The sequence below is a fragment of the Elephas maximus genome, chromosome X (assembly GCF_024166365.1).
Source record: "Elephas maximus indicus isolate mEleMax1 chromosome X, mEleMax1 primary haplotype, whole genome shotgun sequence".
In the NCBI taxonomy this organism is placed as follows: Eukaryota; Metazoa; Chordata; class Mammalia; order Proboscidea; family Elephantidae; genus Elephas; species Elephas maximus.
In genome coordinates this window covers 21,149,680-21,168,180 of record NC_064846.1, presented here as the reverse complement: position 1 = coordinate 21,168,180, position 18,501 = coordinate 21,149,680, and the positions used below count along the sequence as shown (strand labels likewise).

Sequence of the window (18,501 nt, the reverse complement as noted above, 5' to 3'; positions counted from 1 at the left end):
GGACCACCAAAACCAAATGTTCATTAGCTGACCAGTGCTGATCCCAGGTAAAGTCTTCACCAATCCTTGATTTTTCAAAAAGTTAGGTACAGCATACTTCAATAATGTTGCTATGGAGTTGCCAATTGTCTTTTCCTGAGCAGGGCTGCAGTTTACCGTGAGACTGGTAGTCCTATCTTTTTTTTCTTTAATACCCAAATACCATTTTATAATTGAAACAATGGTGTTAGTAGATAGGGTTTTTTTTTTTAATGACCTTACTTGGCAGAAGAAAAAAGGTAGCAACCATATGTTTGTCCTCAAATTTTTGTTTTGAAATTGTCCTAGTCTATGAAATCCCAAAGTGAAGCCAAATTGTGGAGAGCTCTGAATGCCGTAGTAAAACATGTGGCTGAATTTAGCAGGCCATGGAGAGAGTCATTGAGAGTTCTGAGTTGGAAAGCAAGCTGTTTTTAGGAAGGTGACCTAGGGAAGTACAGAGGTGAGGAGGCCAATTAAACCATTGCAGAGTCTGTAGAAAAGTTTTTGAAAGTTTTTGGTAAGGAACCCGAAAAGAAAAATATGGATGTAAGGGAGATTACAGACGTAAAAAAGGTTCCTGGGTGGTGCAAATGGTTTGTGCTCGACTACTAACCAAAAAATTGACGGTTCAAACCCACCCAGCAACTCCAAAGAAGAAAAGCCTAGTGATCTGCTTTCATAAAGATTATAGCCAAGAAAACCCCATGGAGCAGTTGTACTCTGACACACATGGAGTCTCCATGAGTCAGAATCAACTCAACGCCAATGGGTAATATAGAGAAAACCCAAAAGACCTGGCACCTGATTGGACATGTTGTTGTTGGTAGGTGCCATCGAGTTGCTTCCGACTCACAACAACCCTATAAGACAGAGTAGAACTGCCCCATAGGGTTTCCAAGGAGCAGCTGGTAAATTTGAACTGCCAACCTTTTGGTTAGCAGCCGAGTGCTTAACCACTGTGACACCAGGGCTCCTGTCGACCTCTGCTGTTGGTGAATTCTCTTGTTCATGTGAAAATTTGGGAGTTGAGAGGGAATTGGTGCTTGCGCATTGTAACTCTGAGCATAAATTTAAGTGTTACAGGTTTATACTGAAAAATAATGTATTTCTAAGGTCATAAAGGAAAAACCCCATTGCCATGGAGTTGATTCCAACTCATAGCGACCCTATAGGATGGAGTAGAACTGCCCCTTAGGGTTTCCAAGGAGCGCCTGGTAGATTCAAACTGCCGTTTTTGTTAGCAGCGGTAGCTCTTAACCACTGCACCACCAGGGTTTCCAAGGACATAATAAATTTTACTTATTCTCAGTAGCTTCATTAGAGGTGAAGTGAAATGCTTGAGAATTCCTTACCCTACATGGAAACTTGTTTAGGCTCAGCCAACTAAGGCTCTGTGTGTGTGTGTCTCTGTGTCTGTGTCTGTGTCTGTGTCTCTGTCTGTGTGTCTGTGTGTCTGTCTGTGTTTTAATTTCTACGTCTGCACAGCTGTCTCTACAAAGAAGCCATTTACATTAATAAACCTTATTTCTTTCAAGAAATTTTTGTAAAGGATTTTATATGACAAGTGTTTCCTTTTTTTTTTCCTTAGTGTTAATTCACAGGTGTTCCAAACTGACATGTTAAGAACTAGAAGAAACAGTACAAGCTTTATGAGCCGACCCTGTCTGGTAAGAAAATTCTTACAGTGGGCTCACAGTCCAAAACTTATGCTATTGGTCTTAACCGGTGGTTCTCAAACGTGAGCAGGCATCAGAGTCACCGGGAGGGCTTGCTAAAACACACACAGCCCGACCTCAAGCCCAGAGTTTCTGCTTCAGCAGGTGTGGGGCAGGGCCTGAGAATGTGTATTTCTAACAAGTCCTCACTTTGAGAATCACTGCTGTAAACATTACTGAAGGAAAAATAAAAACATTGACTACAATTATGATTGCATTGCTGCAGCTGCCGCAGAATTTACTTTTCAGTTCCGTATGGCTTTAACACAGATTTGTTTTTATGTGTAAGACCATCTGGCTTCAGAATTTTTTTTTAAGAACATTCTAACTTTGAGAGGAAAAATTGCAGACTCTTCTAAGGGTGGTTTTCAGGATTTTAGTTGCACTTTTACCTCGCATTTATCTTGATTTGTAAATAAAATTTGTTTTTCATGGTGCAGTTATAATGCAATCTCTAAATTATAACTCTTTTCTGCTAATTGTCCTGTAAAAATAGAAAATATACTTGTAGATGAGTAAGCCAAAGTGAATAAATGATTCACCATATGAATTTTTTAAGTATCATGGGATCTATAGAATACATTTAAGTGAAATGTTATTTCTTGGAAGTGATTTTAGAAGGGAAGACAAATTCAGTTTTGGACATCTTAAGTTTAAGGTTCTCTGGAAATATCTGAGTTGGCTGTATAAAGAGATATTTAAGGAGGTCTTTTGTAGCCGATTTGCCCAATGCAATACGTCGTTTGATTTCTTGACTGCTGCTTCCATGGGCATTGATTGTGGATCCAAATAAAATGAAATCCTTGACAACTTCAATCTTTTCTCCATTTATCATGATGTTGCTTATTGGTCCAGTTGTGAGGATTTTTGTCTTCTTTATGTTGAGGTGTAATCCATACCGAACGCTGTTGTCTTTGACCTTCATCAGTAAGTGCTTCAAGTATTTTTTGCTTCCAGTAAGGAAAATTGTGTCATCTGCATAATGCAGGTTGTAACTGAGTCTTCCTTCAATAGTCCAAATATTTTCTTCCCCACTGTGGTCGCCATGTATCAGAATCCACTCGATGGCAGCTAACAACAAAATAACATCAGAAAATCACCCAACTTCTGCTGATGAGCAGTTCCTGCGAACTACTTCTGACTAGGACTATCTCTTCCCCCTAAATTACCCCTTTGCTTTACTTCCTAAGATCTGAGGTTAGCACACCTGTTCCCCACTCTCTCCAGGGGCACCTCCACTGATTTTGGTGCAGTGCACTATTCCCCCATCTCTTTCCTGTTCCAGAGGAAGCAGGAGAAATGTTTCGTCTTCCTATCAGAACAATTAATTGGCCTGTTTTAATTTTACGGCTGTTGTTGTTAGTTGTTGTCGAATCAATTCCAGTTTATGGCAACCCCATGTGTGCAGGGTAGAACTGCTCCATAGGGTTTTCTTGGCTGTAATATTACACAGTGCCGCTGGGTGGGTTCAAACTGCCAACCTTTCAGCTAGTAATCAAGCACCTAAACACTTCACCATCCAACCAAAACCAAACCAGTTGCCATGGAGTCGATTTTGACTTACACGACCCTAGAGGACAGAGTAGAACTGCCCCATAGGGTTTCCAAGGAGCTGCTGGTAGATTCAAACTCCTGACCTTTTGGTTAACAGCCAAATGCTTAACCACTGCGCCACCAGGGCTCCATTTTGCCATCCAGGGGCTCCTAATTTTATGGCTACTGATCATTATCTGATTAAGTTTTGCTTTTCACATTGGCAACTAGAACACCTAAATCCAGCTTATGGGCCATGGAGGGGCAAGTGGTTAATGCATTCCTGGCCCTGCTTTATGTCCTGTCATTCTAGTTTACATTCAATTGATGTTAAATATTATTGTAAGCCACCTTAAATCATTTCTGGAACTAGGCAAAGACATTCATAAACATAGTATACAACCCTTTGTCTGAATTTTCTATGTGTTTTATCGCAAGATAGGGCAGTAGAAAATGAGTTAACAAGAGCAAATCTAGGAAAGTTCAAAATTACTTTTTAAAAGTGTAATCTCTTTACAGCATTACTTTTCTGTGGCCTGTCTTTTACATGGAACTAAGCTTCATCTTGGAGCCCTGGTGTCGCAGTGGTTAAGACCTCGGCTGCTAACCAAAAGGTCGGCAGTTTGAATCCACCAGCCACTCCTTGGACACCCTATGGGGCAGTTCTACTCTGTCCTATAGAGTCGCTGTGAGTCGGAATTGACTCCATGGCAATGGTTTTTTTTTTTTTTTTTTTGAGAGGGGGGAGTGTTAAGTTTCGTCTTTCTATCTTAATTCCTTCACTGGAGATAACTCTTGGGAATAAGATTCACCCAGCAACCCCTACCCCCTGCATACTTTTTCTTCCCTTGGTGCTGATTCTCTTGCTTCCTCCTAAGCTTTTTTTCCTCCTAGAGTATGGAAGAAAGACACAATGGGAAATTTACACAAAAGACACCAGGGAGATTTATTTACATCTCAGGAAACTATTTCAATCTTAATACTTTGCTTCATGTAGAAAAATTATCTAAGGTAATTCCGTTGCAACCACCTGTAGTACTTAACCTTTGGGAGAATTCTTTTCCTGCAGCCTTGTTTTTACCACTTAAATTTTCGTGTTATTACTAAAAGAGTCATCCAAGTTCAATATTTGATCCACATTTTATCTAATTTAAAAAACTTTCCCATGGCTTATGATTCTGTGGCTCAAGTTCAAGTCCTACTTACTCCCGGACATTTAACATTATATCCCTGTTGATGTCATCAGTTTCAGTCTGGCAAATCTCTTGATTTCCTGGAGAAAGTTTTCCAATAGGAAATTCTAAGCCTTTGCCTGAAACTAAAGCGATTCCTTCCCATCCCTTAGGTATCAATTAAAAATAATCTCTTCCAGGAAGTCTTTCATAATTAATTCAGAACAGCTTGCCACACCATGCAATTCTCTCCCTCTGTTTTTTCTAACATGTCATTATAACACAGCTAAAGTACCATCATTTTTGTATATAGAGATGTATTTATTATATGTGTATATATTTAGATTCAAGTTAGCATGTCTTTTCAATTAGATTATAAACCATATGTTTCACATTATGTACTGTGAATTTTCTGGGTATTTGAATGATGAACATATGAATTTCAGTAGCATGAATTCAACTTATTCAAATTGTGCTTGTTCAAAGATGTATGTGTGTATATATATTTGGTTCTTTTTTTCTTTTTTAAGAAAACCAAAGTTTTTCAGATTTGGTGTGTGTCACTGCACAACCACTCCTCAATGAGCTAATAAAGGGGAGCAGCAAGGAAGAACAGTCAAAACTGTATATAAATTCCAATATGTTCTGTTTGCTTAGGAGTGTTTTTTTACAGTATGCCTTAAGAACTGAAATACAAAAAAAATTTTTTTAATTGTACTTTGGATGAAGGTTTACGAAACAAACTAGTTTCTCATCAAACAGTACACACATTGTTCTATGACTTTGGTTAACAGCTCCACGACATGTCAGCACTCTCCCTTCTCGACCTTGGGTTCCCTATTGCCAGCTTTCCTGTCCCCTCCTGCCTTCTAGTCCTTGCCCCTGGGCTGGTGTGCCCCTTTAGTCTCATTTTGTTTTATGGGCCTGTCCAATCTTTGGCTGAAGGGTGAACCTCAGGAGTGACTTCAGTATGGAGGTAAAAGGGTGTCTGAGGGCCATACTCTCGGGGTTTCTCCAGTCTCTGTCAGACCAGTAAGTCTGGTCTTTTTTTTGTGAGTTAGAATTTTGTTCTACATTTTTGTCCAGCTCTGTCCGGGACCCTCTATTTGGCATACAAATTTTTAAGTTAGAGTAATGTCTAATGTTGTAAGGGTATGAGATAGATACTCTCACATACTGCTGGTGGGTACATTTGTTTAAATTTCCTGGAGGGCAGTTATGACTTAGAAATTCCAACTCTCTGAATTTATCCTAAAGAATTGAGGATACGTGCAAAGTTTCACTTAAAGGTTGTTATCATAGCATCATGTATAGGAGCTAGCAAAAAACATGTGGAAACAGCCTGAATGTCCAACGATAGGGAATAGGTTAAATGAATGTGGCTTCATTATCTTGTGTTTGGATCCCAGTTCTAGCAATTGCTAACTGATGGCCTTGGGCAAGTTTCTTAATCTCTCCCGCCCTCAGTTTTCTAATCTCTAAATTGTAAAAATGTCTATGTCATGGGGTTGTTGTGAGAATTGAGTGAGATAAAACGTGTCTGGTTCACAGTAAGTGCTTCTTATTATGGTACATCCATATAGTATATTCATCCTTTGAAAATGGTGTTGCAGATGAATTTTGACATGAAAAATTGCTTAGAATATATTAAGTTAAAAAAGAGATAAAAAATTGTATATATAGTAAAAATATATATAGTAGGACCCAAAAAAAAAAAAACCCAAACCCATTGCCATTGAGTCAATTCTGACTCATAGCCACCCTATAGGACAGAGTAGAGCTGCCCCATAGGGTTTCCAAGGAGCGTCTGGTGGGTTCGAACTGCTGACCTTTTGATTAGGAGCCTTAGCTCTTAACCACTACGCCACCAGGGTTATAGCAGGACCCAGGTCTGGATAAATAAACACTGAGATATTAACTGTGGTTATCTCTGGATGGTGGGGTGATGCTGTTGTTTTCCTACTGATTATGTTTTATACTGAATCTGCATTGCTTTATAATGAGAAAAAAGTGAGTCTGTTCCTGTTGAAAAAAATAAAAGTCCAGATGAGAAAAAAACTGAAGAATGCTGAGTAGCAGGAGACAGCCTAATTTTGTAAAACTACTGTGTATTGTCCAAGTTGTGGTCTATAGGTAATTAAACCTTTGATGATGGTGGTAGTGGTAATAATAGGCAGTTACCATTTATTGAGCACATACTATGTGCTAGGCACTGTGCTAAGCATGTTCCCCCAAAAAACCAAACCCATTGCCGTCGAGTCGATTCTGACTCATAGCGGCCCTATAGGTTAGAGTAGAACTGCCCCATAGAGTTTCTAAGGAGCGCCTGGTGGTTTCGAACTGCCGACCTTTTGGTTAGCAGCCGTAGCACTTAACCACTATACCACCAGGGTTTCTGCTAAGCATATTACATGCATTAGAAAAGAAAGAGAAGCAGTTGTTCTGTTACATTGTCCGTAGCACCATTCCATATAGCAACAAATCATATATCCAATGTCTTCCTTTTATATAAGTTTTATCCCAACAAGTCTTCTGATTTTTAGGTCCTCATTCCTGATTTTTTTGAGAGTGCTCAGCTAGTAGCATAGGTTTGAATTTGAGACTGAAATATCAACCCTGGAGCATGAGTAGTACAGCCAGTCAGAGTTACCAACCAGTTGATAACCCAGAGTTGTCAGGTACTTCCTCCTTTATACCCCTTCTTAGGAAAGGAGCTGAACAGGGCTCAGGGTGAATACCTGAGTATGTCTGTTCCAAACTCAAATTGATGGTGCTGTTAGATATAATCTGCTCTTCTCATATATGTACCAGAGCAGATCATTTTTCCACAGTTTGAACCTTTTTAGCATGGTATTCAAGGCTTTCCAGCATCTTTACCCTCCTAGCCTTAGAGTGTTCTGTTCTCCAGGGACTGGCCTTCCACCCATACAGGACGATCACTTTTCCTATAGCTGGCTAGGCACTTTCACTTGTCTGTTGCTTATGCTGTCAAACCCCTCATCCTGCAATGCCCACTTCAAACGCCGCCTGTGCCTCTGTCATCTGTCTCCCACCCTCTTACACACATGCACGTCATCATTGCTTTGGAGTCTTGCTCCACTTTGCCTCCATTTAATACTCATTTCCTGTCCCTGTGATATTGACTTCCATATCTGGTTTCCCCAAAGAGTGGTAAGGTTTCTAAGGGTCATAACTATGGCTTGTTAGCTGTTGTCCTTTTAAATTTCCCCTTCCCCTCTGAGCAGAAAAATACAGCTCCCCAAATACGAGGATTCAATAAATATTGAAATATTTAAGGGTTAGCTGTATTTTCATGACACTGAATTATTGTGGTGAAGGAGTAAACCAAAAACCCATTCATGTCAAGTCAATTCTGACTCATAGTGACCCTGTAGGACAGAGTAGAACTGCCCCATGGGGTTTCCAAGGCTGTAATTTTTAAGGAAGCAGACTGCCACATCTTTCTCCCTCAGAATGGCTGGTGGGTTTGAACCATTGACCTTTCAGTTAGCAGCCGAGCGCTTAACTGCTGCCTTTAATTGTTAAATATAATTTATACACAGCAAATTTTCAGTGAATTTTCTAATGTTACTCTTAGCACCTTGGCTGCTTCCTCTACCCTCTGACTAGCAAAAAATTAGAAAAAACCAATTGATTTTCACACTCGCTTAAGCAAAATATAATTAGTGAGGCAATATGCTCCTTAAAAAGTCATGTAATACATTTGAAATCCAATAAAATTCAGATTCTTTGCTTCATAAAAACCTGTATTTGTCCAGCCCCCGTTTGTTGAACGTGCATCTTCTCTTACTGCCTCTCTTGGCTGCCGTCCTCCTCATGGTTTCAGCTAGAAACCTCAGGCCAATCTTTAACTATTTCCCCTCCTTCTGATCGTGTCTCTTAACTACCTTCTTCTACTTGTCCCTTCCTTTTCCATCCAGACCCTCATCATCTTTTTCCTGGCCTCTTATCCTGCTTCCAGTCCCTCTTCCCTCCACCCTCAATTTGTCCTGCAGATGCTGCAAGGGTTGCCTTTCTCAATCAGGTATGATCTTTTTAAAAACACCCTTGAGGTTTAAGAACTCAGAGGAAGCTATGCTTTGGGTTTCCTATTGGGCTCAAAGGCTGAAGTCCAGAAGCCACAATCTGATTTCAGCTCAGCTTCCTCAGATTTGTTTTTCTGCCAGTCCCTATGATGTACCAAGTTCCAGCCCCCTCCAAACTCTCTGTTCCCTGAACCTCCCTCCTCTTCTCCATCTAATGAATTCCTGCCTCCTCTGTGAAGCCTTCTCCAAGACCCCAGGCAGAGTCATATTCTCTGTCCTCTGAACTCCCACAGATCATAACTCTCTCCAGGTACTTAACTGTGGCCTGGTTTTGTCTAACTAGACTTTGAATTTCTCAAGGACAGGAAAATATTTTATTTATCTTTTGATCCTTAGGGCCTACCACAGTGCTTTGGCACACAGTAGGTGCTCATTAAATATTTTTTTAATACACACTTGATATGCTTTTAAGATATAACCTGAAGGTCGTTGTTGTTAGTTGCTGTTGAGTTGATCCCGACTCACGGGCAACCCCAGGTGTGCATAGCAGAGCTGTTCCATAGGGTTTTCAAGGCTGTGACCTTTCAGAAGCAGATCTCCAGGCCTGTCTTCCGAGGCGCCTCTGTGTGGGTTAGAACTGCCAACCTTTCAGCTAGCACTCCAGGTCTTAACCATTTGCACCACCCTAGGGACCTGTAACCTGAAGGTCAGATATGGTAAATTCATTATCTGACATTTCAAGAAATAACAGGATACAGATAGAATGAATATATGAATTCTAAAGGTAATTCTCAAAGCTAATTTTCACACTTAGCTTTCAATACCTCCATCCTTTCCTTTTTTCCTGTTTACCTTGTGTGGATTCTCATAAGCTTTGAGAAGAGACTTGAAAGGGCGTTTAAGCAACCAAGAGTGAAATGTAGTAAACTACTTAAAAGTGATTGCCTTAACTCATTGCACGTTATGAAAGTTTGGTTCCCCTTAGCTAGATGCCAAGATATTTGTTGAAGAAATTCTGTTTGTTTCTTTGATATCCCTGGCAAGTTAGCTGCTGATTTAAGGACTTTCAGCTTTTTGTTCTGGGTAATGACTGTCACTAAACTTTAAAAATGAGCTACAACTGGCAAGAAAAATGAGGTGACTTTAAGATCTAGTGCCTTGTGAAAGGAAAGGTAAGAATAAAACAAAATATTCTATTGATGTTCTGGCACAGTTTTTTTATGTTAACAGTTCTTTTGTTCTGTTTTGAGACGTATAGACTTTTGTTTAGAATTTTCAGTCAAGGTTCAATTAGACTTGTTTTTTTTCTTAACTTTAAATGTCATTAACACCATTGCTGGCATGAGTTAAGCACTCATAATAAATATTTTAGGTAATTCAGCATAGACTTAATTAATGCTTAGAAACAGAAAAGCAAGCCTGACTGTGATATTTTAAATTTCTGTTGTTGCCACCTTCTCCTTTTCTTAGTTCCATCAGTCGCCTTCATCAAATCAAACAGGTAAGAATATGGCCTTCAAAACTGACAGCTGTGTCTTAAAAATAGATTTTATTTTTCTTTAAAAAATCTATGGGGTTCAGTAATTTTAATGAGGCTACATGTGATTGAGTTTTTAATCCCAGGAATGGTTTCTTAAAAAAAAATGACAACTGAGAAGTCCCTTATTTGAGTTATTAACTATTTTAGTAAATTGATAGTTCTGGAAATACTGCATGTCCTTTTACCTCAGATCTAGCTTCTTCCTTCCAAGGATCTCAGAAAATCCTGTACATAAAAATTAATTTTCAGGTCCATAATAGCCAGAGTTATTTTTTTCTTAAACCCTCAGATGAACAACTTTTATTTGACAGATAAAATGGTGATTATGCTATCATGCTGTGTTCACTTCTTAGTGATCCGTGTTTGGGGGCACATTGTACTTCACGGGTTTATGTCTCCAATGTGTCTACATGTATCTAATAGTACAAACCTAGTGCAGAATTAAACCTTTTAATTTTCCATGGATTAGCCACAGAACTCCAAAGATCAAATCAGCATTCAGTCACAGGTGGTGGGATTGTTTTTTGACCCAACTGTAAACAGACTTTTTTTCCAAGGGGGCTTAACTCTTAAGAAGCACTTAGGTATTACTCACTTAGCACTGTGATAGGCTCTTTACATCTGTGGTCTCACTTCATCTCACAACAACCCTACAAGGTCAGAAGCTAAAGATGGGAGACGTTTAATCATTTACCCAACATCCAGTGTTAATGTCAGAGCCAAAATTTGGCCAAAAATTACTAGATTATTTTCCAGGGACCCTTTCTCTGTTTCAGTAGCACAGAACCCAGAGTATCTTATAAGCCTAGTTTTTGGTACTCCAACTTTTGCTTCCTTTCCCTCTCTCCCACCTCCACACTGTAGCTTCCCTAAGGTCAGGGTATCATGCACTAGCAAGAAAGTGTGGTAGAAAATATCCTTTTACTATTTGTCTGTGAGTATGTAGTTAATTTAGAAACTCTTAAGGATATAAAGAACCTAAAACCAGTAGTTAAGGTGAGCTCTGGTTTATCAGTGCAATTTGTGTTTGTTTCTCATCATTTAGACCAAACATTTGAAAATTGGTTACTTGTTGCTTCTTGATCAGAAAGCTTGACATATAGGCTAATTTAACCATTAGCTATATAAATTGTAAAATGGCTTGTTATTCCCATATTCTAAATGTTTTAAATGAAACCCAAGGAAAAAATGAGTGAGATGGGATAATAAAAATAACATTAACTTTCAATCTAGCTGCCGATTGAATGGAAAATTCAGACTTACTTTCAGTAGTTTTAATGATCTGATATATATCTTAGGTTGTTTATTTCTTTACACACGTTCTTTAACCATGACTTCTTTTTAGGTATTGAACTTATTAAACTTTCAAGTGCAAAACAGAGATGTCTGCTTATCTCCCCATTACATTCTGAACTTTCACTTTAACAGTGTTAATAATGAAAAAACCAAACCCATTGCCATTGAGTCAATTCCAGCTCATAGCAACCCCATAGGACAGAATAGAACTGCCCCCATAGGGTTTCCAAGTCTGTAATCTTTACAGACGCAGACTGCCACATCTTTCTCCCACGGAGCGGCTGGTGGGTTCCAGCCGCTGGCCTTTCAGTTAGCAGCCAAGTGCTTTAACCACTGCACCACCAGGGTTCTTGAACAACATTAATAAAGGCTTTTATTTCATTTTTAAGTAAAATGGGGGAAATAACAGTTTTTACCCTAGAGGGTTGTTGTGAGGATGAAAAGAGTTAGTATATGCCCAATGCTTAGAATAGTGCACACTGCATTAAAATAATATGTTTTATTTGGAAATTTAAAAAATACACAAACTAGATCTTCCATGTACCCAACACCCAGCTTCAACAACTAGCCACATTTTATATATCATTTTTCATCTACCCACTTCTATCTTTTTGGGAAGGGGTGTTTTGAAGTAATCCCTGATATATCTTTCTACTGATAAATACTCACTATGAATCCCTGAGAAGGACTTTTTTTTTTTAAACATAACCACGATGCCATCATTTCATCTAATAAAATTATTTCTTAATGTCCTGTAATAACCAGTCCATATTAAATTTTTCCTAATTCTCAAAAATACCTTTTTAAGCAGCTACTGTGTAAAACAGTCTGGCGGATCCTCTAAAAGTTAAACATAGACTTGCCATGTGACTCAGCAATTCCACTCCTCGGTATATACCCAAAAGAACTGAAAGCAAGAAGAGCTACATTTTTCTGAAAAGATCTATCGTGATTCCATCGTTTTAAAAGACTGATTAACTTCTTAAACCACCTTTCTGTTTTCCTCAATGGCATCAAAATCGTCACAGTCACAGAGTTGTCAGGCTCAAAGCTCTAGGTTCATCTTTAATTCTTCCTTATTTTTCTACTGTATCCAATTAGGCACCTAATCCTGTTAAGTCTTCTTTGACAGCATGCTCTCTGTTCCCTCTGCCTCTTCCTTCTTTTGTCCCATGGGTCTAGATTACTGTAATCATATCCTCATAGATTTCCTATCTCTCCCCTTCTAATCTGACTTCCACAACCAACACCCAGATACCTTTTCTACAACATCATTTTCACCTTTTTATCACCTGCACAAAAAGTTACAGTAGTTTCCCATTACTTATTGAATAATAACAAGAATAAGAATATGTATTGAGTACTGACTATGTGCCAGGCACTGCAATAAGAACCGTCTAACCACCTTGTTATTCTCATTTTATGGATGAAGAAACCAGGGCTTTTCAGAGAGGTTAAGTCACTTGTGCAAGATTGCACAAGTAGGAAGTTTTAGAGCAGGGATTCAGTGCAGTTCTGTTTGGCTCCAAAGCCTGTGGTCCTAACAACTGTACTATTCCACCCAAACTCCTTAAGCTCAAGCTCTTTAATTATTCAAGACTCTATAAGTTTGGCCCTCTCTTACTTCTCCAGTTTTATCTCTCATTATTCTGTAGCACAAGTTCTATTTCAGCAAAGCTAGTCTCACCACCCTCTTTCCTCCCTCTCTCCTCCGCCATGTTCTCTCCCTCTTCTAAAGTTTTCTTCATATGATTCCTTCTACTAGGATTACCCTCCCCTCCACCATCTTTCAAGGCCCAGGGCAAATTTTAATTTTTTTTTCACACAACTCATACCACTCTTCCATTACTGACTACCTAAAACATTTACTGTCTATATATAGACAGTAATCTTTAAAATCTTTTGATAACACACCTCACCAGTAAAAATTGATTGAGCACTTGTATCAAATATATGCATACTGCATTTACATATACATTATGGACATATACTGCTATGCTGGTATATTATGAGAATCATGGAATATATACAAAATAAAAAAAGGATGAGATCAAGACCAAATGATGTTTTTAGAAAGTTTCAAGTTTTATTTTATTAACTCCAGGTCCTTAATGCAGGTGAATGTGAATTCGTATTTCGAATAGTCTTGATAACTTAAAACTGTTAAAACCTACTTCTTGCTCCATCAGATTAGCTCAGCCTTGTGTTTTCACAGTAATATGACAGAGGATGAGCTGGGCTAGGAGCAGCACAAGCTGTACCTTTGCCATTTCCTGTTGATTGCTTAGGCTTGTGTTACCAGGGTTACCTTCTGTCCAAGTTTTCTTTGAAGGACTCTTGTTAAGGCACTTGTCCGTTTTGTGGGGAATGGTTTAGTTAAAACTAGATAATAGCCGGATACCACCACTGACTGCTCTGACAGGGATCACAATAGAAGGTCCCAAACAGAGCTGGAGAAAAATGTAGAACAAAATTCTAACTCAGGAAGAAAAACCAGACCTACTGGTCTGACAGGGACTGGAGAAACCCGCGAGAGCATGGCCCTCACACACCCTTTTGCCTCAGTACTGAATTCACTCCTGAGGTTCACCCTTCAACCAAAGATGAGATAGGCCCATAAAACAAGATGAGACTAAAGGGGCACATCAACTCAGGGGCAAGGACGAGAAGGCAGAAGGGGACAGGAAAGCTGGTAATGGGGAACCCAAGGTCAAGAAGGGGAGAGTGTTGATATGTCATGGCGTTGGCAACCAATGTCACAAAACAATGTATGTATTAATTGCTTAATGAGAAACTAATTTGCTCTGTAAATCTCCATCTAAAACACACACAAAAAACTAGATAATGTATCTGTATACCCAGCTACCTTGACACAGATAAAATAGTGTGCCCTCAGAAGCCCTCCAGACACTGTAGGCTGAGTGAAGGCCCTCTGTCAATCTGGATCTCTGTTAGTAGACCCTCATCTCTTTTGTCTTAGATTCAAAAAATCAATTGGATTTCTATTTTTTTCTTTCCACTTCTCAGCAGATCATCCTCTGCACCCCTGGGGTGTGATCATTGTTACTTTGGAGAGCACTGACTTAATGAAATATAAAGCTGTCTCTCAAGAAAAAAAAAAGTTTTTTTTTTCCTCAAATATGATTCTAGACCTCTCTAGGGAAAGGACTAGCTTATCTGCTTCTTGCACGTTCCCCACAATACTGAGCACATTCTAGTTGCCCAGCACTACCCTATATATTTTGTTATATGTGAAATATGTTTTTAAGAATGCCAGGATGAGGAATTTAGATTGTGGGTTATCTTTTGAAATAACTACGTTTATGAAAAATGATACTGCCTATTATAAAAAGAAGTCAAAAAATAAAGCACAAAGCAAGAAAGAACGCATTACCCCAAATCTCACTATTCATTGATAACTGCTATTAACTTTTTGGTGACCATCTTTCTAAACACTTCCCTTTTGTGCGTGTGTGTGTGTGTCTGTGTGTGTGTGTGCGCATGTGTGTGTGTTCATGTGCATGTATGTGTGTAACACACAATTTTATATAAACTGAATCTGGTTTTTCCACACTTAGGTAGTACATGTTTTTCAGTGTCAGTGACTATAAATTTAAGCCATGTTTGTACCATCATATGCTTAAGCAACCTCATACTGATAGAATTAGGTTTGTTTTGGACTGTGAGTGATATTTATTCATATGGTGTTAATGAAAGGAAAACAGTATAATTTTGAATATCTGGTATTTTCTGTTTTGAATGAAGAAAACCCCAGAGTCCTTCACCTAATCAGTTCCTGCATACCTGATGTGTTGTGATGCATAAGTACAAGAGCTTTTGGGTTGGCAGTTGGTACAACAATGAAAAGTAGAGGCCCAGAGATTTGTTTAGAGTTCACTTTTACTCCATCTCTTCTATTGTTGTGAGCCATTGAGTCAATTCCGAATCATAGTGACTGTATAGGACAGAGCAGGACTTGCCCCATAGGGTTTCCTCGGCTGTAATCTTTACGGGAGCAAATCGCCAGATCTTCTCTCCTGTGGAGCCGCGATGGGTTCAAACTGCCACCCTTTCGGTTAGCAGCCGAGTGCTTAACAGTGGTGCCACCAGGGCTCCTATCTCTTCTATAGTCCGGTGAATAACAGTAAAGGTGCACCCAAATGAAATCGACCTTTGTAAAACCATAGGAACTGGGTATTCAGTTTATTTTCATTTTCTCCCTTTCAGGAAGAAAGCATGGGTTTGATAAACAGAGAAACCATCTATGAACGGTGAGTACTGTACTTTGAATTAATATTCTGATCATTTGTATATTCAAATATATCAAATATATCTTCTATGTAGGCAGACTGCAGACACGATGTCTTTGCTTTTCTAGGGAGGTACAAGCTGCAATCCAGATAAATCAATTTGGGGAAGAAAATTTGAACCTGGTATGTTTTATGATAGTAACACTTCAATTTTGTAGAAAATTTGAAATTTCTACTGACTGGCAGTGTTGCTGTTACCTAGTTTTGCTGTAATTTGTAGAAATCTGAGTTCTCATTTGACACTAAGATTGTATCTACTGCCTAAATTTTGATTGCTTCTTAAGAAACAGTTTATGATTTACACATAAAAATTACTATCATTGTTTGTAAATGGGGTTCACCATCACTATGGTCTACTAGCTTCCCCTGTGTCCTAGTGAGCCTGAAAAGAGTTCGGTTGTATTGGTTAAAATGCTTAGATGAGAAAACAACAAATGATTTCACTCCCCTGTATGTAATTTATCAACTGCATATTAGAGTTGTAAACCGCAGAGGATACTTTTACTGGAAAAATACTGCATTTTATGCCTGTAACACAAATACTCCCATCAACATTTAACATACAACCTTCAATTTCAACATATTTAGAATTTAGTTTCATCCCTCATTCACATTCTTTCATGTTGATGGGTATACATTATGGTTAATTTGTTGTGGTTCCTGAAGGACGGTTAGTATTCTTTTCCATAGGCATCTCAGATAATGACAGAACAAGGATTAAGCTGAAATTTGAGTAGGAAAGATTCTGGTTAGATGTCACTTTCCAGATTTGAGAATTAGTCGATAAGGAAATAGGTCATAAGCAGAAGCAGTGGCATCTTCTTTTCCTTTGAGCCCTGAATACCTTACATGGTCATCTAGCCCCGAGTTAGAGCCTAAAGAATGAATAGATAACCTCTGGAGCCTGTCACTTGTCATGTTCTGGTGCTAATACACTTTATAGCTGCTGTTGAATTCCCTGAGCTGAGCCAATTCTAATTACGTTAGCGTTGGCATGAGTGAGTGGATGAGAGAGCTGCGTGTATTAGGAGGAGGAAGGGAACATGTAAGCAAAAGTTTAACTTTGCTTGTGTCTTGGAAAAGAAAAGAGTACTGATTTTATCTGCATAAAATCTATAAACACTTCTTCATAGCTGTAGTTATTCCTGCTGTCCTATTTGTACCTTACTGGCCAAATCCTTTTTGGTCCTTTGCTGGATATAGTACTGTAATTTTCAATAGCAAAGCACAGGTCAAACCCAAAGAGAAGAGCTTAAATTTAAGGTTAATGTATATAGCAGGTATTGCTCAATATTGAGTAGTCACATTTCTGCGGTGCTAGGGAATCCCCTCAACCTCCACGTAGCTTTTTTCCCCCAAAGGTGCCTTTTCTTCTTGAAGTGGATCCTGGGGTCCGTGCTTGCTTTAGAATGGTGAGAGCTCCTCACCGTGTGACAACCAGAGACTCAATAGTAAGGCCCTCTTCACCAGGTAACAGCTGTCCCCCTAAGTATTTGATTAGTAAGCGATTGGTGCTATCATTATACACTGCTTTCTGCTTAACAGAGTGACAACAATTTAGAGATATCATCTTCTCCAAATCACACTAATTTAATTCCAGTACCCCCACTATCTTCTCCCTCAAGGGGGATTGAGAAGGTAAGAAGGGACTACCTAAAAGTCTTTTTTCTTGAAATATTTATGGACCATTAATGATTCACCTCTCAAACCTTCTGGGGGGTATAGTTTGTTACGGAGTACTTGGGTGGTGCAAACGGTTAAGCACTTGACTACTAGCCGAAAGGTTGGCATTTCAAACCTACCCAGAATCACTTTGGAAGACAGGCCTGGAGATCTGCTTCTGAAAGGTCACACCCTTGAAAACCCTACAGAGCAGTTCTACTCTGTACGCATGGGGTTGCCATGAGTCGGAATCAACTCAACTGCAACTAATAACAATGACAACTTTGCTATAGTATATCCAATTGGTTATAAGTGATACTTTCCCCTTCTTTTTCATTTCTTAAAGTATTATTCACATAAAATAAAGTCCGCCAATTTTAAGTATGCGGTTTGATTAATTTTGGTAATTGTATATAATCGCATAACCACAACCATAATCAAAATATAGAACAGTTTCCACACCCTAAACAACTTCCTCATGATCTTTTGCACCCCATCTCCTACCTCCCCCAGCCCCACCCTCCCTGGGACACCACCGATCTGCTTTCTGAGAAAAGCGGCAGTTTGAAAACCTCTGTCCCAATTTGGTTTTAGCGGTGTTTTTGTCCATCTTTACAAACTCTTCTGAGTTGCAACAGTTTGCCTCCAAATCCTATTCCGAGTCCCACACTACAATTTACAACGTAAGTTTATATTATCTAGAAATACCCAATTGCTTATAAGAAATTTAAAAAGTAGTAATTTCTTTCTTTCTAGTTAAATTGAAATGTCATTGTTTTGTTTATCATTTCGTGTGTTTAAAAAAGTCAAGTGACTAAGAACCCATGAGAACATGTGAGGAATTCAGTAATTCCTGATTCTTGTTTGAGCACAGTCTCCTTTGTGGCGCAAGCTTGCTGATAAGAATCAGAACTATCTCTAGAACTGTAAGCAACTGTACCTTCTCATCCATCCATGAGTCTCACCTTGATTCAAGGCAGGTCACAGCCAGGACTGCTGGTCGTTCTAGCTTTTTGGCCACAGCTTTGGAAAATCCTGAGTCTTTATGATTTAGAAGATAGGTTGCTCCTGAGTCATTCCTGTTTTTATCCATGTTTAGAGAAAAGCGACACAAAGATGTGACGTGCACTATACACAGGGTCTTCTTTTAGTATATGTCCTTAGATATGTTACAATGAAATAGCCATAGCTGATCGTGTTGTTTGA

General features: G+C 39.0%; 1 protein-coding gene across 16 annotated transcripts in view; it reads left to right on the top strand.

The window, feature by feature from the left end:
• The window catches only part of LOC126068991 (P2R1A-PPP2R2A-interacting phosphatase regulator 1-like), a 147,030-nt gene that overhangs the window by 6,393 nt on the left and 122,136 nt on the right, over nt 1-18,501 (top strand). For 7 of the 16 annotated variants that reach the window (XM_049871829.1, XM_049871828.1, XM_049871826.1 and 4 more), the window contains exons 2-4: nt 1,610-1,688; nt 15,551-15,594; nt 15,702-15,756. In XM_049871829.1, the coding sequence (XP_049727786.1) occupies nt 1,610-1,688; nt 15,551-15,594; nt 15,702-15,756 (178 nt within the window). Of the gene's footprint in view, nt 1-1,609; nt 1,689-9,957; nt 9,989-15,550; nt 15,595-15,701; nt 15,757-16,994; nt 17,657-18,501 lie in introns of those variants that run through there. The other 9 variants (XM_049871833.1, XM_049871832.1, XM_049871831.1 and 6 more) reach the window with 6 other exon arrangements.